This window comes from Pongo abelii, chromosome 4 (assembly GCF_028885655.2).
Source record: "Pongo abelii isolate AG06213 chromosome 4, NHGRI_mPonAbe1-v2.0_pri, whole genome shotgun sequence".
NCBI lineage: Eukaryota > Metazoa > Chordata > Mammalia > Primates > Hominidae > Pongo > Pongo abelii.
Window position 1 is genome coordinate 159,392,714 of NC_071989.2, and position 24,271 is coordinate 159,416,984.

General features: G+C 39.8%; 1 protein-coding gene across 4 annotated transcripts in view; it reads right to left on the minus strand.

The window, feature by feature from the left end:
• The window catches only part of DCTN4 (dynactin subunit 4), a 43,853-nt gene extending 36,094 nt beyond the window's left edge, over positions 1-7,759 (minus strand). The window contains exons 1-3 of one of the 4 annotated variants that reach the window (XM_054555099.2): positions 7,550-7,759; positions 5,092-5,162; positions 2,117-2,295 (exon numbers count right to left, since the gene is read on the minus strand). In XM_054555099.2, coding sequence (XP_054411074.2) covers positions 2,117-2,295; positions 5,092-5,162; positions 7,550-7,684 — 385 coding nt within the window. In that variant the 5' untranslated portion in view covers positions 7,685-7,759. 4 annotated transcript variants of the gene reach the window in all.
• Between the last annotated feature and the right edge of the window lie 16,512 nt (positions 7,760-24,271).

The window sequence follows — 24,271 nt, forward strand, 5'->3', positions numbered from 1 at the left end:
GTTCTGAAATATAAATTCTCCAATCTTCATGACTCATAATCCAAAAAGCATAAAACACTCACTAACAGAGTAACAAACCGAGAAATCTACTTGGATTTCTGGGCTGTTTCTTTTACTTGATAAAAAGACACAAAATACAAACATGAAAAAACAATACTTTAGTTCACTGAGGCCTACATTATGCCACTTTGAGGTTGCTTTTTAACATTTAACTTACTTTCTTTATTTATTTCCTATACTGACACTAAAACATATACACATAAATACTTACTGGCAATTTTCAAAGATGTTACAGAATCTTTCTATTTTCAGTCACACTTCAGGTAAACAGCTACCCACCAATGAGCATTTTTAAGGAACTAAGATATACTTATTTAACTTTCTGTTTTTGAAAAGAGTATGTATTTTATTAACTCAATGTACAAAGTCAGAAAAACCATCAACAGCTCAAAGCATTCTAAACCAAAGAGCAAATTCAATAGAATCAAGGATTAACTTTTTAAGAACATAGTTGAATCTAAAGAACTTCACCCATATTTACTTCCAAACTGTGTAAGAATCTATAGAAAGGTTTTAGCCAGTCTGCTTCATTTTAGTTATGTCAAATGACATATAATGAGTTTGTTATGAGCTTCCTCATTTATTAGTCAATAAGCTGTACTTTTTATGAAAATCCCAAAATGAGAATTTTTACAAGTTTAAAATGTTTTTAGAAAATTAAACAATGAAACCTCAGAAAAAAAAGGGAGTTAGTGATGCTACTACTTATATAAAGCATAAATAGCAACTCAAGATTTTATTAATTTTTTTAAACTTTGGATCACTTAAATCAAAAGCAACTCAAGATTTCGAACTGACTGTACAGAGAATGTTTCCACTCTCTGATGTTAACCATGAAATACAGAATTTGTAAAAATAAAGTTTCGTGATAAAATTAAGTGCAATCTGTTCTAAAACACTCAAACACTCAAATGATGGAGGTATATAATGCCTTAGGTGGTCTTAAATCCAAACATACACAATTTTTCTCTTTCACTGATAAACATTTTATATATATACGTAAAAGTTTTTGAGCACATGTTTGAATGCTCCAGGACAGACATTTGGACATTGAATTACTGGGCAGAAGGATATAAGCAATTTAAAATTTTAATAAATGTTTTAAAATTGGTCTCCAAGATAGACTACCATAGTGTATGAGACAACTATTCTCCTATGTTCTAGCCAACACTTGATACAACCAGATTAAACATGTTGTACCAAATAGAAGGAAGTTTTAATTTGCATTTACATGATTACTAGGGAAGTTGAATACATCTTTTTGCATATTCATTGACCATTTTTATTTCTACTATGAGAATTGCTGCTCATATCCTTTGCCTGTTTTTCTACTAAGTCTTTTTTTTATTGACTTACAAGGGTTCCTCATTTCTGAGTATTCATCTTTAGCCTGTTATATAAGACCCAACTATTTTTCTTAGTTTGTCATTTTTATCTCTTAGTTTTTTTTTTCTTTTTTTTGAGACAGAGTCTTGCTCTGTCACCAGGCTGGAGTGCAGAGGCCCGATCTCGGCTCACCGCAAGCTCCGCCTCCCAGGTTCACGCCATTCTCCTGCCTCAGCCTCCCGAGTAGCTGGGACTACAGGTGCCCCCCACCATGCCCGGCTAATTTTTGCATTTTTTTAGTAGAGACGGGGTTTCACCTTGTTAGCCAGGATGGTCTCGATCTCCTGACCTTGTGATCTGCCCGCCTCAGCCTCCCAAAGTGCTGGGATTACAGGTGTGAGCCACCGTGCCCGGCCTTATCCTTTAGTTTTATCCATGATGTCTTAACATGAATGTTTATTTTTCATGAAGAGCATTAATATTTTGATTCCAAGAAAGTACCAGATTTATAAAAGCTATTTTATCAAGTCTAAGAAAACTAAATATTATCCAATCTCAGATAAAACACTAAGGCCTACAAATGTGAAAATATGTGAACACAGAAGAGTTAATGACAAAATATTCTGAATTTAGCTCCTATCGCCCCAACGGGTTACAGAAATAATAATCTATGGGCAATTATAGCACTGTCAATTGCACAAAATTTCATGTTGAAGTCCATCTCACTCACCTACAGATTTGTCTGCCATGCCCACATCTCTAGATGTCCAGCGACAAAATCCACATGCCAGGTAATAGGCTTTCTTCATGGTGGTCTTGGCTGGGTCATCTGGAAGCTGGGTGGAGATGCTCGTGGCCCGGGTAGAGAGGGTGTGCATGCAGCCAGGACAGTCAAAGCAATTGGCACATCTGTGACATGACAAACACAACCATTCATTCAACAAATATTTATCAAGCACCTACTACGTGCCAGACATGGTTCCAGGAGTTAGGAATTCAAGAGAGAACAAATATAAGGACAAGTGTCTCTCAAGAAAAAACAATAACATTCTGCAGGCCTCTTACCAACTTTGTTTTAACAGTTCAAAAGTACTATAGGTTCATTAGTTTTAAAAAATATGCAGTTATCACCAAAGTAAGAATTGGAGCCCAACCCAATCCTACTCCACAGAGAGAATCATTGTTAACAGATGGAGTTTACGATTCCAGACTCTTTTTATGCTCATATTGATCACAAAGATTTCTGAGGAAAAGAGAAATGTCACAGCTTATGCCTTTAGAGAGGACAGACCAATTGTGCCATAGAAAACTTAAGAGTCAACAATACAAGAAGCTGTGAAACTCGATTTGGAAAATAACCAACTGCTGTGCCAGAGAGCTGAAACAGAAAGCAAACAATGCTATCAAACTGGAATGGTTCAGAAGCAGCATATTTTCAGGGCTTTCTGTTCTCTCCTTAAATGCTACTTTTCCTAGTGCTCAGCCAACATTTCTCCTTTAGGAGGTCCCTATGTCTTCTTGCTTTTAACTCTCCCACCAGCACAGATTATTAAGATTTCACCTGCAGTCCTGTACCTGCCTTGAAGCTCTGTTCTATAATATAACTTGCATTCTCTGTTATAGTCTGCCATCTGGATACTATCAAAAGAAGATAATAATAGTATTCACCTTACAAGGAAGCTTTGAGGATTAAATGATAAAAATTAATTTGTGGAAAGCATACAAAACAATATCTGGTTATCAGGGGTTACTTCTTAGGGCAGGAAAGATAAATAGTGGTTCACATCCATCAAGGGATGGGGGTATGGCTAACAGCAAAAGGATTTTCACTTCAAGCTAAAAACTAAACACCATCCAGTAGCAATGAGCAAGCCTAGCAGCCATACCTTAGTTTCTGAGACTATTCTCCAATAAAGTGAACCAAGGCTCCTTGGAGAAACAACTGTAAGACTGACACAGAAAATATACAAGATGAGGCTGGGCACAGCAGCTCACGCTTATAATCCCAGCACTTTGGGCCAAGGCAGGTGAAGTGCTTGAGCCAGGAGTTCAAGACCAGCCTGGGCAACGTGGCAAAAGCCTGTCTCTCCAAAAAAATACAAAAATTATCCAGGTGTGGTAGTATGTGCCTGTAGTCTCAGCTACTCAGGAGGCTGAGGTGGAAGGACTGCTTGAGCCTGGGAGGTTGAGGTTGCAGTGAGCCAAGATTGCACCACTGCACTTCAACCTAGGCGCCAAAGTGAGACCCTGTCTCAAAAAAAAAATACACACACACAAAAAACACACACACAAGATGAGTCTGGAGTATCTTGTAGTACCGGTAAGAAAATGATCACAGTAATGAACAGAGAACTCTCTCCTGCCCCTAATGATGGGGGTATGTCAAAGGGATCTAGGAGTCAACTGAAAGAGTTCCCAATGGCCAAAGCTGAAATAATCTGAGCAAAATAAATAAAGTCGTATTGGATTACAACCCAAAGTATAAAATAAATATTCATGATCCCACTGTCCTATAAGTAAGTGATTTAAAAAATAAATAAACAAGCAGAGAAGAGACAGATCTTCCATGCAAAAGAATTCCAAATCCAAATAATTTATGCAGATAGTCCTCAAGGACAGGGGAGCATAATTCTCTAGTCTTTAAGTATGGGCTGTGACAGTGATTTTCCTTCCAAAGAGTAGAGTACAAAAAAAGAAGGAAAAGCAGTAACTTTACAGTGGAGAAACCTGACAAACACTAGCTCAAGCCAGATAATCAAGGTTAACACCAACAGTGACAAGTCATAAGTATTTACCCTTGATATGATGTAATCAAAGATGGCACTTTACCTCTGTGGTTCTCCTCCCCAAAATACATTCCCCTAGTCTGATAAGAAAAAAACATCATGCAAATCCTAATGGAATGACATTCTATAAAATACCTCACCAGTACTCCTCAATACTTTTGAGGTCATCAAAACCAAGGAAATTTTAAGAAACTATCACACCCAAGAGGAGCCTAGAGAGACATAACTATAAATATAATGTGATATCCTGAAAAGAATCCTGGAAAAAAAGGAGACTAGGGAAAAACTAAGGAAATCTGAATAAAATGTAGTGTATTGGTTCATTAATTGTAACAAATATACCACACTAATGTAAAATGTTAACAATAGGGGAGACTGGATGTGAGGTAAATGAGAACTCTCCATACTGTCTTCACCATAATTCTGAAGTATAAAACTGTTCTAAAGTAGAAAATTTATTTCAAAAATCAAAGGGAATTTCATCTTTGGCAATGGTGATGCTTTAAAATGAAAAAGAGCTGGTTAAAAAAGTTAATTTCATGTGTCTTTTTTTTTTTTTTTTTTGAGACAAAGACTTGCTCTGTTGCCCAGGCTGGAGTGCAGTGGCACGATCTTGGCTCACTGCAACGTCTGCCTCCCAGGTTCAAGCAATTCTCCTGCCTCAGCCTCCCAAGTAGCTGGGACTACAGGCGCGTGCCACCACGCCTAGCTAATTTTTTGTATTTTTAGTAGAGATGGGGTTTCACCGTGTTAGCCAGGATGGTATCGACCTCTTGACCTCGTGATCCCTGCCTCAGCCTCCCAAAGTGCTGGGATTACAGGTGTGAGCCACCATGCCTGGCCCATGTGTCTTTTTAACCAGCTATTTTAGAGAACAGTCAAGGAAAACAGGAAAAAAAAATATCAATCCAGGTCTTACCTATTCTTTTTTAGTTTGGCTTCAGCCGACGGCATATTTTCTAAACAACTGGGACAATAATGGGAGTCCACCTAGGAGGAAACAAGAAAGAAAAAAAAAATCAGAGGAGAACTCAGTTTAACTTGTGTATATGTCTTGTCAAATAGTGAATTTTAAAATATGTTATACTGTAGCAGAAGGTAGACTGTTTTCAGCTTAGGGTTTATTCTTCTTCAATCACCTGTTTTTTTTGTGTGTGTGTGTTTTTTTTTTTCTCCTTCTGGATTTAAAAAATCCTTCTATTTTTCTGATCTTTCCTATTCTGTCATCAGGGTTTTATGTGTTAAAAGTTGTTTATTTAACAATCTACAACTTCCAATTGAACTCCATAGAATTCTATGATTAATAAAGAGATTAATAAAATAATCCAATTTGTAACGTTGTGATAAAATATCCTCCTGTCCAGGCTAGCTTTATATGACTATAAAACTTGACCATACTTTAACTGTTGAAGGAAATTTTTTTAAAGATTTCTCATTATTGAAGTAATACAGGTTGACTGAAGGAAAGCATAAATATTTACATAGTCAGCTATAGCCAACCAATTAGAGATTTTTAAACAAATTAATGGGACAGTCTTATTGTACTTAAAAAACTGGAGTCTAAAATTTAAGTTCATTTTATGTTTTAAAAGTCTGAATAATTATTTTCTTTAATGTAGGTCCTATTTGACAATTATAGAACTCTAGTCACCTGCAAATGAAAAGACAATCACTGGAACATAAATACTACGACACAAACTGGCTTTTTTCATCATCTGCTATAAACAGGTCAATTTGAAAAGATTAATAAAGTTGTTGCTCAAATAATCTCCAGGAACATAAAATACAGTATTGCTAACTAACATCTGCACTGACTCATCAAAAAAGGCAAAATATAAGTCATTCCTTTTTGCCCCCTTTCCAAATTCTGCTTGTCCGTTCATGTGCAGCTCCAGACCCAGATTCTCCATTAGAACTTCACTGCCTGCTCCAGCCCTCAGAGCTTCATCTTTCCCTAAACTCTAATGGCCTCCATATCACAGGTACACATCAGGCTGTAAAAGATGCTGTCACAGACTGGTTGTCCTAATTGAAGAGAGTCTTAGAGACAGATCATGGAGACTGAGCACTCTATTCACCACAGGAGAATATGATCCAATAAATTCTGGAGGTGGAGCTGGAATAGGGAATCATCAAGGAGATACACATAAGGAAAGTGCTAATGGAGATGAGAAGAAAAATCGATGCCATATTTTTAATATATACGATTTTTCTTGCATTATTTAATTGCTTTTCTTGACTATTCCTATTATGAAAAGTATCTTCAATAAAATAATAGTTATTAATAACACATAAAATGGCTTATAGTATGTGTTTTCATATGCATTCAACAGTCCCGGGATCTTCAGTAAAAAACACTCTTGAGTTAGGCTGTTTAGATTCAAATCCACGTCCTCCCTCCCACCCCCAAATTACTGGCTGTGTGACTTACAGCAAACACTCTGTATCTGTTTCTTTACCTGTAAAAAAATTTTTTTAAAAAGGTATCCACTTAAATTGGCTTGAAGATTACATAAAGCACATGACATATAGCAAGTATCGAATAAGCAGCAACTATTATTACTATCAGCTTTTTCTTCAGTAGACTATGGCTTATTAAACAGCGCATTTTATGTCTTACTCGCCTTTTAATCCCTAAAGCTTACTGAATAAACAAGATGTGCCAAGCGCTGCAGAAGTTTTGGGGTTTTGTTATTTGGTGACTTTTTACTGGCCGGGGTCTTCTTTTTGAAAAATCCAACTTCGGACACCCACTTGTGCCAGGGAAGGACAGCATTGTCCTCTAGCTCCATAAATACACTTTCAGCTTCTTACATGACATACTCTATTCTGAGCGCTTTTCACATAACTCACGCCGCCCCAACCTCTTCCCGGCTGCAGGCCTTGGCCTGAGTCAGGAACAGGGCAAGGCAGTCTGACGAGGGCCCAGTTTCTGGACAAAAGAGGAGCAGAACTTTCAGGATGGGAGAACTATGAATGAGAATGCCTCCGCCTCCCTCCATCCTCGCAATAAATCCTGGAAATGCAGTTTTTCGCCCCTTAAGTGGGCTGAACTAAGCACCCCCCAGACCTTTCTCCGTAGTCCACCCAATTACCAAGCCCCATCGGAGACAGACACCGTCCCTAAGTCAAGTTTGTCCAATCAGAGGCCGCTCTGGAACCAGAAGATCCGCTCAGTCCCACCCGAGGCTGCTCCTCCTTTCCAAGTGACAGATTAGAAGCAAATTAAATCGCAGGCAAACCCGAGTGACGGAAGACAAAACCAATCAGTAAGGAAGGAAAATAACTCCAGCCTGCCGGTAGCAGTGACTAGGATGAACGCCGCGCCCCCACCCCCCACCCCACCACACATATTCGCTATAGGGCGACTCCGTTACCTCGTGAGACACACATTCCAGCGACCGCAGTTCGCTACAATAGCGGCAGAAGTAGAGTTGCGAGAGCGGGGCCCGAACCTTCTTTTCTCCCTGGACTAGATAGACAACCCGGTCCGACTGCAGCAAGGACGCCATCTTGGGGAGGGAGGAGGCGATGACTCTCCCGGCGCATCACGTGACCCGAGAGCCAGCGTCTTCCTCGCTGCCTTCCCTACGTCTTCCTACGTAGACTTTGACGTTAGGTTTCCCACCTCGTCCGGCTCTGCGCCCGTCGAAAACCAGAGCGCGCGTGCGCAGCTGGGATCCCTGTTTTCCCCCCAACCCTGGGCCCGTCCCCCAGCGCTTTTGTGAGCGTCCAGTGCCCTTACTGCCATTAGGTCTGGACTCAGTGAGCTCCTTTTATTCTTTTCTTCCAGAATGGAAGCCTGATCTTTTGTCTTATTTACGACGGCCTCCTCTGCCCCACTTAACAGGCGAGCATCCAGGAGACAAATGGAAGGTCTCAAAGGGACAGGGCTCCGTGGGGACTGAAAGACAGGAGTCACACCACACCGGCACTGTCTTCTGAGTCTTGCCAATGGCCTTTGGGAACTTTCACATACATTATCACATTTGAAACTTAGGCTGTGAGTTCCTCCACGCAGGTTTTGAGTACATAGTTAGCATTAGGTCTAAGTCTGTATTGTGGACCTTCAATAAGTATGAAAGGAAGGAATGAAATCAATGAATGAACAATGTTGGTAGGAGTCTACGTTTTTCTAACGTGTAAGCTAAGGCTCAGGTCTGCCTCTTGGGTGAGCAGCGACTGCGTGAGACTGGTATTACATGGGTGGGAAAGTAATTTATCAACAGTTTTAGGTAAAGAAATGCAGATTTATTAGAGAAGGTATGAAAATACGTTGAAAGGTTGCAATGGGCAGACCAGCCAGAGAGGAGCTGACTTCAAGGAAACAAAGGCTTGCTGGAGATTTTATCCGATGGTTCTTGGGCTGCAGAGTGCTGTGCAGTACCGAGAACTCCAAGGTTACAGGGAGCTAACTTGCATGTGTCTCGTGATAGCTGAGTGCAGGAAGATTGTGAGTTATTTGCACAGGAGGGCTATGTGTCCTGCACCGTGAAGAAAGGCAGACTTAGAGCGCATCTGTTCTTTTTGCTATCCCTTGGTCCCACTAGCCTGACTCCCTTTCTCTAATTGGGACTCCCCAGTATGTAAAATGACCACCTAGAACTGCCTAGCAGAAACTGGAGCCTCTGCTGCCTGCCACCAGGTCTACCTTTTTATAATTGTAGTAGTGTTGTATTATTAGCTGTCTGACGTTAGAGTTGGTGATTGAGAAGAAAGGGAACTGAATACTATTAGCAAACATTTATTGAGCACTTATTAAGTACAGCACACTGTGTCAAAACTTTACATACATTGTCGAATTTAATTCTTACAACAGCTCCAAAAAGCATGTGGCTATCATTATTTCTATTTTACAGAGCAGGAAACTGAGGCACAGGGAAGTGCAGTGACTCCTCTATAAGGTTTCATAGATAGAGGTAGAACCCTTTTCTGTCTGACTCTAGTACTTGCAGGTATAACCCCTATGTATACTCCCTCCAGCATATTTTCTAATATGGTGATGTTAATAATACCTTACATTTATATAGACCTTTTCAGCTTATACAGTGCTAATGTCACAATTTATGTCACACTTTACCAGTTGAGCCTAAAAGTCATTACTTGTTCACCAAGCAATAGCCTGGCACTAATTTGGTTTCATAGGTGGCATCTGCTCCTAGGAGAAAATATATTACTAGCCAACTCATTTGCAGTTATTTCTTTAGGTTAATGAATTCGTTGGCTTTCTGGTTTATAAACTAGTCTCTACTGAGTTTAAATTTCCTTTTCTGGACTATGCTGTTAAAATGAAGTGCCAGAGCCTGCAGGTACAGAAAGGCTGCAGACTTGAGCTGAATCCACATAAAACAGACACTTTTTAGAGCACTGATTTTGAATAATTAAGTGGCCAATTATCTTGTGCCTGCTACATGCCAGGTACTGGGGAGGGAACTAGTGATAAATGAGATACTTTCCATCCTCAAAGGCTCAGGGTTCTAGCAGGATCGAGTCCTAGTTATGCACAATGGTGCCTAGCTTGATAATGTAGCCTTGTGTTGCTTTTTCACTCTTTCCAGCCCTGGACTTACCCTCATTGACTTCTCAATGCTGGCTTCCTTCCTGCATAATCTCATTTTGAGCTCTGCTTTCTAGGGGGAGCTCAGGCTAATACAGAGACCCTAAAGTTGAACTGGCAGATCAAAGGATATCCACATTTAATAAATACTGGCAATGAGCCCTTGTGAAATTCTAGGCCAATTTACACTCTCACTGTAAGTGTATGAGCTATCCATTTCCCACTGTTTTGCCCACCTGGTATATTATCAAATTTGAGTGGATAGTTTTGGCACTTTCTAGCTATGTGATCTTGAAAAAGACATGTACACCTCAGAGTCTTGTTTCAAGATACATAGAATGAGAAGAATAATCCCTGCCTTGGTGACAATAAAAAATCATCCAGGCTGTGAAAGCATTTTGTAAGCTATGAAGTACTAAGCACATGGAAGAAATGCTCCCTAAGTATCCCAAGTATGAAAAACCCAAAGTGGTTTTCATTTTTATAAAAAGTCCTTCAGAGTAAATCCACAATAATAATGGAAAAAACTGGAAGTTAGTCAGACTTTGGTCAAATGAGGTCTTGTGAAGGGGACCGAATCTGGGCTCTGACCTCAAAGACTTAGGGTTTTCTATAGCTTAGGAATCCTGGGGAACTGCTCTCACCAATGCTGGCCACCTGCCCTGACTGCCTTCCCCACTTTTGCTTTCCTACTTGAAAACTATATTAATTACAGGGTTTCCTGTGTTGAATCTATCTGCAGGCTAATCTAAAAGTCATAGTAAGTGAACAGAGGGGGAAGAAAAAAGAAGTCCCTGTTTCATCAATATCCATGCTAGCCCCTGTGGGGGCCCTCCCTGCCCAGGAAATGTGGTGGTGGCAGGGCTAAAGCTAATTTCCCAAGTGTAAACATGGCAAAAGACTGCTGGCCTGCCTTTATTCTGGGAAATCTTTTGAATTGTTTTTGCTTTTGAATTGAACTGAACTTTGAATTTTCTTTTTTTTTTTTTGAGATGGAGTCTCGCTCTGTCGCCAGTCTGGAGTGCAGTGGCACGATCTCGGCTCACTGCAAGCTCCGCCTCCCGGGTTCATGCCATTCTCCTGCCTCAGCCTGCCAAGTAACTGGGACTACAGGCGCTCGCCACCACGGCTGGCTAATTTTTTTGTATTTTTAGTAGAGATGGGTTTTCACCATGTTAGCCAAGATGGTCTGGATCTCCTGACCTCATGATCCGCCCTCCTCGGCCCCCCAAAGTGCTGGGATTATAGGTGTGAGCCACCATGCTTGGCCCACTAAAACAACTTTTTATGAGGACGTGCACAGATGGGCCTACAGAAGATTCAGAAGCCTGACTAAAATTTGGCCAAGCAAAGACTGTTTCTCACCCTCCCTCTTGCACAATTCACCACCCAACCCCGAGGCTTGCTTCTAGGAGAGCACCAGTGTATTGCTCACTGAATTGAGCAAAGTGGAATTGAAGACTGAATTCATGCCTAACTCAGTGCCTGGCACAGAGCAAGCCCTCGGTTAGTATTTGTAGAGTGGATGAATACTATTTTAAACCGTCTGGAACTTGCTGCCATATGGAAGCTGGCAACTAAAAAAATTTTTTTTTTATTTTTCACCTTTAAGCAGTTGCTTCTTTTAGAAGGCAGAACAAGAAATAGGGGGAGAGGGGAGGATTGCAATTTTGAATTGTGTGGTTAGGGTAACCCTCCTGAAAAGGTAAGGTTTGAGCAAAGATTTGAAGGAGGTAGAGCAAGAGCCCAGTGGATATCTGGGGAAAGAGCCTTCCGGAAGGAGCTAAACAAGGTCTCTAAGGCGTATGTGAGGAGCAGCAAGACCTGTGTCATTGTTAGGGAGTGAGCACGGGGGAGGGGCTTAGGGGATGATGTCCCAGAGTTAATGGGGGCTGGGGGTGCACTCATGTAGGATCTTAAAGGGCATTTAAAGGATGTTGAATTTTTCTCTGAAGGGAATGTGGAACCATTGCAGGATTTCAAGCAGAGCAGTGATGTGATCTAACCTACATTTTACAAGGGTCATTCCTGACATCGTTTTGGAAATGGACTGTAGATAGACAAGGATAGAATCAGGGCTCAGTTAGCAAATTGCAATGGTGATCCAAGCAAAAGAAGATAGTGCCATAGAGCACGGATTCTGGCTGTATTTTGAAGATAGAGCCTATGGGATTTCCTCATGCCCATAGACTGCCATGTGGGAGGGGACGGCTTGAAGTTAGGCAACAGGGAGGCCCTGGTTGGGCCAGGGGACAGTTTGTTTCTCACTTTGACCAAATTCAGCCACTGGGGGTTTATTTCCTCAGAAATTACCAAGACTGTTTCTTCTCTCTGAAGTCAAAATAAAAACATCCAGGAAAGGACTAGACACTTTTATATTTAAGAAAAAGAAATGAAGCTAACTTGTTCAGTCTCTTATTTTGTTCCAACTCACAAAGCATGGTGATGACAACACAGGAAGGCATATTTCACAAGAGGCCGGAAAAAGAGCCAGTCAGTCAGTTGCTAAACACATTAATCAGATCTTCAGTGCTCCAGCTCAGGCTGAGGTGACTCTGGTGTGGGAGAGCCCAGCCTGTTTGGAATGGGGCCAAGGGCTCTCCATAGTAGCTTCTCCCCTTGCTGTGAAGGTAAAATGTGTTAATACAAGTAAAGTGGGTAGAGGGCAGCACGCTGTCAGTAATATCAGTGCTATGTAAGTATTGGTTATTAGGCCATGGAGTATGGCCCAATCCCCTCATTAACAAGTGAGAAAACAGGTTCAGAGAGAGGAATTCATTTGTCTAAAGTTACACTGGCTCTCCAGCTTTACTTCTGAGCAGCACTAAGTTGGCTTCTTAAAAAAATTGTTTTGGACAATTGGGATTTCCAGTGTTGCCCCTCTTACAATTTATTCCTGGGAAGTTCTTTTAGACTTTCAGCTGTCTCATCTGAGAGTCTTCCTGTCCTCACAGGGAAGTTTAACGGGATATTTTGTTACTCTTGAGCACTGGTGGAAGTGAGCCTCCAAGCTCACTTGGAGTGGCCACTGCCTTCTGGTGTTTCTACCCTTGTGTACCAGGGTTGGTCTGTGTGACCAACAGCATATGACAGAAGTGATGGGATGACACTTCCGAGACTAGATTATAAAAGACTGTGTCTTCTGTATTGGGCCCTCTCTTGCTGGAGCTCTCTCTCTCTCTCTGAAACACACACACACACACACACACACACACACACCCGTTCTTCTCTTGTATCATTTGTTTGGGAGAAGCAGGCTGCCATTTTGTGAGCAACCCCATAGCAAGGCCTGTGTGGCAGGAAACTGAAGCCTCTGGCCCACAGCTGTTGAGGACTAAGGCCTGCCAGCAACCAGCGAGTGAACTCAGAGGTGGATTCTCCAGCTTCACTTGAGTATAGAGATCATTACAGACCCGGATGACAGCCTGACTGCAAACTTGTGAGAGACCCTGAGCTAGAACCACCCAGGTTAGCAACTCCTGGACTCTGGCCCTCAGAAACCTTAAGATAATAAATGTTTATTTTAAGCTGCTATGTTTGGGGATACTTTGTTCTTTCCTTACCACCACCATAACAGTTAACCTCTGCCACACTGTATACTTCTCTTTCCATCTCTGCCCCCTCCACTGTCCTAGTCATGGCCTCATGCCCTTCCCACGTGTCCCCATAACCAACTGTCTTCTCTGAGGTCAAACCCAGAAGTTATCAAACCAGCTGAATCAGTCACAGTACCAACAGGAAACAGATGGCGGGCTAAAATTGATAATTTGAAGAAAGTTTAATATAGGAACTATTTGCGGAATTGTGGGTGGGGTGGAGAGCAATGAAAAGGAAGGAACACTGCAGTTCACAGGGTTAGTAAAGGTGGGTGCTGTTTATGGCCTGAGGCCTGAAGAGGCAAGGATGGGAGCAGTTACTGGACTCTGGAGACAGACAGAGCTGTGTGAAGAGGGTCCCCTGACAGGAATTGGGCCACAGAGCCAGCCATGCAGCCCCTGGGGTGGGGGTGGGGGTAGAATGCAAAACACCTCAGCTCCTGCTGGTGCTTCCCTCTTAGATGAGCCCACCAGAAAGTTAGACATCAAGGAAATCTATCTTAGTTTCCCTCAGAAGCAGATTGTGGGATAAGGGTTTAAGTGCAAGTCATTTATTTGAGAGGCTCAAAGGTTCAGGGTATACCAGTAGGGAACTGAGGAAGTGAAATAAAGAAGAGAAGACAGCTGGTATGATTGTTATTAAGCCAGCTATCATAGTGGGTGACTGGAGCCTAGTCCCACAGAGAAACTCTGGAAACAATGTAAACATAACTCTCAGAATTATTTCACCGAAGGGTGAGGGAGTTGGGGTATTTATACTCCTAAAGTCTTTGGTTGAGGGCTGCTTCTGGAGAAAAGGGTTAATTCCTGGATACTTTTGGACTGACAGACCAACCTTCTGTGTTTCTGGGAAAAGCCCTCAGACACAAAGATACGTATACTGGCAATTGGAAGTCTGTGAAACATTGAGGTGGAGAAGGCCTAAGAGATTTGCGCAGGGATTGGCAGTGTCTGCTACCAGGCCCACTGATGGGATACATTCAGATGAACCTCCCATTCACAAGGCAGGATGGAGAACTGTGCAGAGGGTGAATCTGGAAGCAAAAATGAAACTATACTGCATGCTTAAAGTTAATAAGTAAAACTTATTAATACTCTCTTAAGTATAGATGCACTGTATAGGTTTCAAAACAATATTTTTTCCCTTTTATTCTCACAGTTACTCTACCCTCTCTTGTAACCATGTAGCTAATTGTCTGATCCTGCTTGTGCATTATGCAGTGTGCATTCCAATTCTGATTGTGCCTGTGCACAATCTCACTGTGCACAATCTCACTGTGCCTTACCCAGGTCACTAATTACTCCATTTCAATTAGCAGAAAAAGAGGCACAGAGAGGACCTAACTCAATAAGAGTCATTCAGATGCAAGACATTTAGAATCAGTTCTTTTACTTCCTGTTGGGGTAATCTTAGAAAAGTTAACATATCCTCTTTGGGCTTCTGTTTTCTGATGTGTAAAATAGGGGTTAATAACATTTTCACCCTAGAATTGTTTTAAGGACTAAGTAATATAATGCATATAAAATCTTTGCTATACAATAAATGCTAAATAAGTGTTTCATTCAAGTAAATATTCTTTTTGAAAAAATAGGCAAATGAATATAAATATTTGAGACCAAAGTTTACTTCAAAAATTAGACCGACTGAACAGAGATACCTTCTGGTAATAGACACTCTATTATCTCTAGCTACATGACTGTGTAATAATTGAACACTTTGGAATTAAGCCATGAGAACTGATTCAAATAATTATAACCACACTAATGAGACCATGTGACTATCACTCCACTTCAAAGCTATAAAACGGAATGCTTCCATTTCCTCTTCTTTCTCTCTGTCTGCTTAGCACTTTGTTTTATCTCAAATTCCACATGTTCGAGAAATTTCATCATTTTGCCATCCTTCCTTATCATTAATTCAAGGAAGTCTTTCAGCCATAATACAAAAGTTTTAATTAAAATAAAAATTCCTGCATCTTATGTTCAGGCTAGAAGCTTATTTCTTTTGAGTTAGCAAGTGAGTGGAGCTTCCCCCAAAGAGTAAGAAGGCATTTTGCCCAAGGATTTATAGAACAAACAGAACTTTGGGAATTTTTTCAGGAAGAAAGGGGAAGAGAGGGAGACTAGTAATTTCAGGAGTCCTGGTGCTTATTGCCTGACTTTTGGGAAGACCTGAGCTGTTTAGGGGCCTGTAAGTGAGAAACTAATGTCTGAGCCAGGACAGATTCATCAGTGAAACAAAATAGATCATCCCAACACAGGTATGCTTTTAATTAAAAACTGTAGTAACCTTAAGATCCTTGAGCCTTAGCTTCAAAAAAGTTTTGGAGGTGCAAGTGACTACAGAGAACATTTAACTGAACTATCTTCTTTTCACTTCTGGAGGCTGAAGATATAGAAAGAAGAAGGGACTTCCTCAAGGTCACATAGCAAACTAGTGACAGAGCCAGGACTAGAAGTCATGGTTTAGTACTGTTTAGTGCCAGTTTAGTACCTTTACCTTGTGCCAGTGACACACTCCTTGCCCCCATACCCCAGTCTTCCACCGTCTCAATGAAAACCTTCTGCGGTATCTCTCTGCTCCCATACCTCCAGTGTTAGGGAACCCATGACATCCCAAGAAAGCCTGTTCTGTCCAATTTCAGACAGCTCTTTAAAAATATTCTTTCTTTGGGTGAACTGAGATTTGCTTCTCCTCAGCTGACACTCTCTGATTCTAGGTCGGCTCCCTCTGCCCCAGGCATACTTCAGAGGTTTGCTCAGATTCCCCATTGCCTACATGAGTCCTCCCATCTCTAGACTAAACATCCTATTGTCTTACAATTCTATTCTGTTTTTGGCTGCAGTGATCTATGATTGTGCCACTGCACTCGAGCCTGGGTAACAGAGCAAGACCTTGCCTCTTAAAAAAAAATCAGTGAACTTTGAGCAAAGCAGATTGTCCTCCATAATGTCGGTGGGCCTCGTCCAATCAATTGAAAGCCTTAAGAAAAAGATAGACCTTCCCTAGGAAGGGGGAATTCTGCCAGCAAACTGCTTTCAGACTCAAGATGCAACATCGAGTCTTCCCTAGGTTTCTAGCCTGCTGGGCTACCCTGCAGATTTTGGACTTGCTAGCCTTTACAATCATGTAAGCCACTTCCTTAAGAATCAATCTCTCTTTCTTGTTCTCTCTCTCTGTCCACACACACACACACACACACACACACACACACACACACACACACACACACAGTTGGTTCTGTTTCTCTGGAGAACTCTCTGAGTTAATACAATAGTTTTTCAAGCATACAACTTTGCCTTCGGCACAACTTCAGAACTGGAAAGAGAAGTCTTGGTTGACCTCTGGTCATCCTATCATTCATTTATTCATTCATTCAACTAGTAGAGCATTTATTCTGTACCTAGGTGCAGGTGATAGAAAGGAAAATATCGTAACCAGAAATTTGAACTTAGGGAGGACTTTGATGAAACCAGACCCAACTCAAAATTGTTAGTGCAGAGTGGCAAAGGGTTTAGGCTCAGTAGTCAAGCTGTCCTGGGTTCATAGTCTGGCTCTAACAATTGTCAGCTGGTGGCCTTGGCAAGTCACTCAGCCTCCCTGAGCCTCAGTTTCCGCATCTGTAAAAGGGAGAATTTGGATTAGATTGTTTTTAATTTTCTCTTTAGTTTTGGACAGCAGTGTTTCAATTTAGTGAAAATGCAGGAAGGAAAGAATTGTACGTAGTATGAAGGCTCTACTCTAGGGCCTAGGGAAAAATCCTATATATGATCATGTCATTCATATGTATTATCTATTCAAATAAGTAATATTTACTAGACACATGTTCTTTCACATTCATGATTTCACTTGTTTCTATTTCATCCTCATTGAAGCTGCTTAAGTTAGGCAGTAGCATTCACATTTTGTGGAAGGGAAAACAGAGGCCCATAGACATTAAATACTTCATCCAAGGTCACCGTAAGTGCCAGAACCAGGATTCAAACTCAGTTTTCAAAAATTCTGAACTACATGATCTTGCATTACCTCCTTTTGCCTGGGAATTCTTGGCAGTTGGGAAGAATGGCATGAGTTCAAGAACTCTGAAATCTGTTTTAGCATTGTGTTCTCTTCAAATAGTTTGTCAAAGTATAGTCTTCAAGCTGGTGTGGTGGCTCATGCCTGTAATCCCAGCACTTTGGGAGGCCAGAGTGGGCGGTTCGCTTGAGCCCAGGAGTTCAAGAACAGCCTGGGCAACATGACAAAACTCCGTCACTACAAAAAGTAAAAAATAAAAAAGTATAGTTTCAAAATGTTAAAAATATAATTTGTATACATATACATAGAAAGCATGGATCAAAGTTTTATATAGATGTTTAATGAAGGAACCAGTAGGATGACAAGGAATGCTAAAATAATTAATTAATAAAAAATTAATAGGTTAGATGCAAAATTGGTTAATTACCTACAGGGCAATAAAATCATAACCTTTGGGGTTATCTTTTCTATGAGACAGAAATCATTTGTATCTCTACTGGATGGTACAAGCCAAAACAATGAAGAAACCACATTTGTGCCATATCAAACTTTCTAAAGTTAACATCTAACTTTATGGGGTTGTAAAATGTCTGGACCCCAACTAATAGTAAATAGTCAATCAAACCAAGGTCCATATCCTTAGAGAGTAAGATGGTGCTTTAGAGCACACTAGGTCATGCTCTAGTGTGATGTCGGCAGGACATGTAGTCATCCTTTTGGTGTATTTCCAAATTTCTGGATGATTTTTCTTATCAATCCACCTCTATAATCACAAACTTCAAAAATTGTGATCACAAAGATGACTGATTTCATTAGAGGATATTTGGCCTAATTCATTTGCACAGAAGCCTCATTGTTGTATGGCCAGCAAATCTAGACCTATATGCTTCTGAGCAACTATTACAGCCAGATAATTAGCTTCCACTGGAGATTTCACAAGGAGCTAGGGTTAAATTTTCAATACCCAGTATCATTCCAAAGATATTCTCAACTAGATTGAGATATAGTTCACATGTTATACAATTAATTCATTTAAAGTGTACAATTCAATGGCTTTTAGCATTTACAGATTTACACAACCATCACTACAATCAATTTTAGAAGATTTTCATTACCCCAGAAAGAAATACCTCAGCCTTTAGACATCACCCCACATTCCCTTTACTACCCCTACCAGTAGGAAACCACTAATCTTTCTATCTCTATCGATTTGCCTGTTTTGGATATTTCATACAGATGGAATAATAGAATGTACAGCCCTTTGTGACTGGCTTCTTTCTCTTTAGCATACTGTTTTTAGGGTCCATCTATCTTGAAGCCTGCATAAGTACTTTTTTTATTGCTAAGTAATATTCCATTGTATGGTCATGCAGACTTACTCTAAGAGTCCAACTTTATTCTTTTGAACTTTTTTCCCTTTATTCTATTGATGTGATATATTACATTGATTTTTGGATGTTACACCAACCTTGCATTCCTGGGATAAGTCCTACTTGGTCATGTTTTATAATCCTTATGTAATTCTGGATTTGATTTGTTAGTATTTTGTTGAAGATTTTTCTGACAATATTCGTAAGACACATCGGTCTGTAGTTTTCTTTTCTTGTGATATCTTTGTCTTATTTTGGTATCAGCATAATACTGTGAAAGGAAAATATCTTGGACCCCCAAAATCACTAAGGAAAACTCAAGCTGGAAACTGCTTAACGCAAACCTGCCTCCCATTCTATTCAAAGTTATCCCTTGCTAGGCATGGTGGCTTACGCCTGTAATCCCAGCACTTTGGGAGGCCAAGGCGAGCAGATCACCTGAATTCAGGAGTTCAAGACTGGCTTGGCCAATATAGTGAAACCCTGTCTCTACTTTACCAAAAATACAAAAAATTAGCTGAGCGTGGTGGCGTGCACCTGTAGTCCCAGCTACTTGGGAGGCTGAGACAGAAGAATCACTTGAAGCAGGGAGGCAGAGGTTGCAGTGAGCCAAGATCGCACCACTGCACTCCAGCCTGGGTGACAGAGCGAGACTCTGTCTCAAAACAAAAATGAAAACAAAAAACCCCACAAAGTTATCCCTCTTCTCATTGACATAGATGCATATCTGATTGCCTCCTTTGTAAAAGCTAATAAGAAACGCAAAATAAAGCAACCATTTGTGTCTCACCTATCTGTGACCTGGAAGCTCCAACCCGCTTTGAGTCTTCCTGCCTTTGCTTCAAGTTGTCCCACCTTTCCAGACTGAATATTCTTCTTACCTATATTGATTGATGTCTCATGTCTCCCTAAAATGTATAAAACCAAGCCACGCCTGACCACCTTGGGTACATGTCGTCAGGACTTCCTGAGGCTATGTCATGTGTGTGTCCTCAACTTTGGCAAAATAAACTTTCTAAATTAACTGAGACCTGTCTCAGATTTTCTAGGTTCACAAATGCATTGGGAAGTGTGCACTCCTTTTCTGTTATTTGGAAGAGTTTGTGAAGAATTGGTGTGAATTCTTCTTTAAATGTTTAGTAAACTCACTGGTGAAGCCATCTGGTCCTGGACTTTTAAAAACAATTACCAGTTTAATCTTTTCATTTGTTATGAGTCTTTTCAGGTTTTCTGTTTCTTCTTGAGTGAGTTTTTGCAGTTTTTGTCTTTTCAAGGAATTTGTCTACTTCCTCTTAGTTAACTGATTGTCAAAGAGTTATTAATAATATTTCCTTGTAATTCACTTTATTTCCAAAAGGTCAGTAGTAAAGGCCCCATTTCCATTTCTGACATCAATTTCATAAATTACTTTTAGTAATTTGGATCTCAGTCTTTCTTGTTCGGTCTAGTTAAAGGTTGGTCAATTTTGTTGATCTTTTAAAAAAATCAACTTTTAGTTTTCTTGTTTTTTGTGTTTTTCTATTCTCTATTTTGTGGATATGCATTCTAATCCTTATTATTTTCTTCCTTCTAATTACTTTTGGTTTAGTTTTCTCTTCTTTTTCCAGTGTCTTAGGTGGTAGGCAGGTTGTTGATGTGAGATCTGAGTTTGTTTTTAATGCAGGCATTTATAGCTGTAAATTTTCCTCTACATGCTGTTTTAACTACATCCCCTAGCTGCATCCCATAGCTGTGCCTTGATTTTCATTCATCTTAAAGTACTTTATAATTTTTTGTGTGATTTCTTCTTTGATACACTGACAGTGTGTTGTTTTATTTTCATGTATTTGTTAATTCCCCAAATTTCTTTCTGTTCTTGATTTCTGATTTCACTCTATCATGATTGGAGAATATACTTTGTAAGATTTCAGTCTATTTAAATTTATTGCAATTTGTTTCATGGCCTGGCATATTTCCAATTCACCATAGTATTCTATGTACATGTGAGAAAAGTATGTATTATTCTGCTGTTTGGTAGAGTGCTCTATAGATGTGTTTTAGGTCTAGTGTGTGTGTATGCTATTGTTCAATTCTTCTGTTTTCTTGTTGATCTTCTGCCTGTTTGTTCTATACAATATTGAAAGTTAGGTATTGGGATCTTTGACAATTGTTAAATTGTCTACTTCTTCCCTTAATTCTATCAATCTTTATGTTATTTTTTCTCTTTTGTTAGTGCGTATATTTATAATTGTTATAATTTCCTGATGAATTAACTCTTTAACATTATCAAATGTGCCTCTTTATCTCTAGTAACGTTTGTTGTTGTTGTTTTTGGAGGCAGAATCTCACTCCGTAACCCAGGCTGGAGTGCAGTGGCATGATCTCGGTTTGCTGCAATCTCCACCTCCTGGGTTCAAGCAATTCTTGTGCCTCAGTCACTTGAGTAGCTGGGATTACAGGCGTGTACCACAATGCCTGGCTAATTTTTGTATTTTTAGTAGAGACAGAGTTTTGCCATGTTGGCCAGGCTGGCCTCGAACTCTTGGCCTCAAGTAATCTGCCCACCTCAGCCTCACAAAGTGCTGGGATTACAGGCATGAACCACTGCACCAGGCCTTTTTGTTTTACTTTTTCTATTACTGATATAGCCACTTTGGCTTTGTTTTTTAAAAACCAGTAACATGGTCATTTATTATTATTATTATCAAGTATTATGTACTGTACATAATTGTGTGTGCTATACTTTTATATGTCTGGCAATGCAGTGGGTTTGTTTAAACCAGCATCACTACAAACACGTAAGTAATGTGTTGTGCTATCATGTTACAATGGCTACAATGTCACTAAGTGATAGAGATTTTTCAGCTTCATTATAATCTTTATTTTTACTTCAGCTTTCCTATGGTTGCTGTTTGCATTATATATATGTATATATATATATTTTTTCTTTTCTTTTGCTTTCAATCTATTTATATCTTTGAATCTAAAGTGTGCCTCCTGAAGACAGAATATAGGTTGGATCTTGTTCTTTGCATTTTTAAAATCCAATCTGACAGTCACTGCCTTTTGATAGGACTGTTTAATCCACTTGCATTTAATGTTATTATTGATATAGCTGGATTTACATCTGCTATTTCACTTTTTGTTTTTATATCTTTCAAGTATGTTCACTCTTTTATTCTTCCTTTATTGCTTTCCTTTGCATCAAATGAATATTTTTCTAGGGTAATAATTTATATTTTAAAATTTTTCTTCTTTGCTCATTTATTCCAATATCAGAAAACCAGAGCCAAGACATTAATTTCCATCTGATTTTATATGCAGTCTTTAAAAGTGAGTGACTTTCTCTTTTCCCAAGGTCCTTAGCATTTGCTAAATTTGCTGGCCTGATGGTAAGTAAGCATTATGATATAGTTTGGATGTTGTCCCTGCCCAAATTTCACACTGAAATGTAATTCCACTGTTGGAGATGGGACCTGGTGGGAGGTGACTGGATCATAGTGGCAGATTTCTCATGAATGGTTTAGTGCCATCCCCTTGGTACTGTGCTCATGATAGTGAGTTATCTTGAGATCTGGTCATTTAAAAGTGTGTGACACCTTCCCCCTCTTTTTCTTGCTCTTGCTTTCGTCATGTTATGTGCCTACTCCTGCTTCACCTTCTGCCATGACTGTTAGTGATGCTTCTTGTACAGCCTGCAGAACCGTGAGCCAGCTAAGCCTCTTTTATAAATTACCCAGGCTCAGATATTTCTTTATGACAATGCAAGAGAAGCCTAATACACATTACTAGCACAATGCTGGAACCCTGTAAGCCAAATAATAGGTACCAGATCAGTTTTCTGGGAAGGCTTCATAGCCTTGCTTCCACAAAGGAAGTACAACACTTTTTCTTTAATGGTTATGTGATTATAGCTGATTAAATGAAATTTATTCTCAAATATAACTCTCTGGATGGCTTTAATTATATGATTGATTTTTTCAATACACCTTGGTAAAAAGGATGGCAGATTCGTTGAATCTGTTCAAATAATTACATAGCCAAGGATTCAGTAAAAATATTTACTCTCGAATTCAGATGGGCCAGTGGGAACAAGGTATCATTAAAAATATTTCATTTCAGTTTGCAATAAGCATAGTTTGCTAAAATGAGGGTTAGCAATAGATGAAGAAGAAAGGACTTCCTCTTACACTCATCAGAAAATGGGACATTAAAAACAATCTAACAATATTCCAAAACAAATAATCATGATTATATTTCCTTTGTTGGCTTATTAGGCTCATGTGATTCATTCTTGACTCACAAATCTTGGATCAGCAGTATACTTCCATGTTTTTTTGCTTCAGGTTGAAAGAGTCCTAGCAATCCTGATTCAGTGCTATGGTTCAGTCTATAGATGTCTACCTGTGGTCGGAAGTCAGCGAATACTGATAAGGCTGGGCCTGTAAGTCTATTCTAGCTAAGAGCATCTGATAAAATCTTTTCCACCAAGGCTCTGGGGCTGTCCTTTGTTGACCTCTTTAGCTTACAGCAGAGGTCTTTAGGCAAGCATGGAAGAAAAATAAAAACCACCTTTTGTTGATTAAATTTAAGGTTCTGTTAATTTATTACAGTAAACAACTATATCAGAATGGGAGAGAATAAAATCTTCTACTGTGTTATGGATTTTGTCAGTGTTTTCTCAAGGGTAATGGGGACAAGGACAAATCTACTTTAAAAAGTAACATAAGGAAGACAGAACTTATTTATTAAACATCATGTGGGCTTAATATATAATGAAATTCTAACAACATTATTGAGCCAATTAAGAAATATGGAGCAGGCTGGGCACAGTGGCTCATGCCTGTAATGCCAGCACTTTGGGAGGCCGAGGAAGGCAGATCACTTGAGGTGAGGAGTTTGAGACCAGCCTGGCCAACAAGATGAAACCCTGTCTCTACTAAAAATATAAAAATTATATATATATATATATATTTGTTTGTTTTGTTTTGTTTTTTGAGACAGAGTCTTGCTGTGTCATCCAGGCTAGAGTGCAGTGGTACGATCTCAGCTCACTGCAGCCTCTGCCTCCCAGGTTCAAGCAAGTCTCCTGCCTCAGCCTCCCGAGTAGCTGGGGTTACAGATGTGCACCACCACTCCCGGCTAATTTTTTGTATTTTTAAACAGAGACAGGGTTTCACTATGTTGGCCTGGCTGTTCTCGAACTCCTGGCCTCAAGTGATCCGCCAGCCTCAGCCTCCCAAAGTGCTGGGATTACAGGCGTGAGTCACTGTGCTGACTTCTTTTGCATTTCTTTAAGTGGTAAAATAAAACATATACATTAATATAATCCAAAGGTTTATCAATTCTCAAACATATAAAAATAAGAGGCAAAGGTGTGCAAATGGTGTTCAATACCATGCTTGATAACCAATGTTTTTGTATTCTATCTTTCTTAGAAATTATCCAAGCAGCTAAGATTATTCACCAGTTCACTTGATTTAGTATCAATCTAAATTCTCAGTTAATTAAAGACCTTGGAAATTATGTTTAAGTTGATATATTACAGGTAACATAATCATCGATGATATAAACTATTT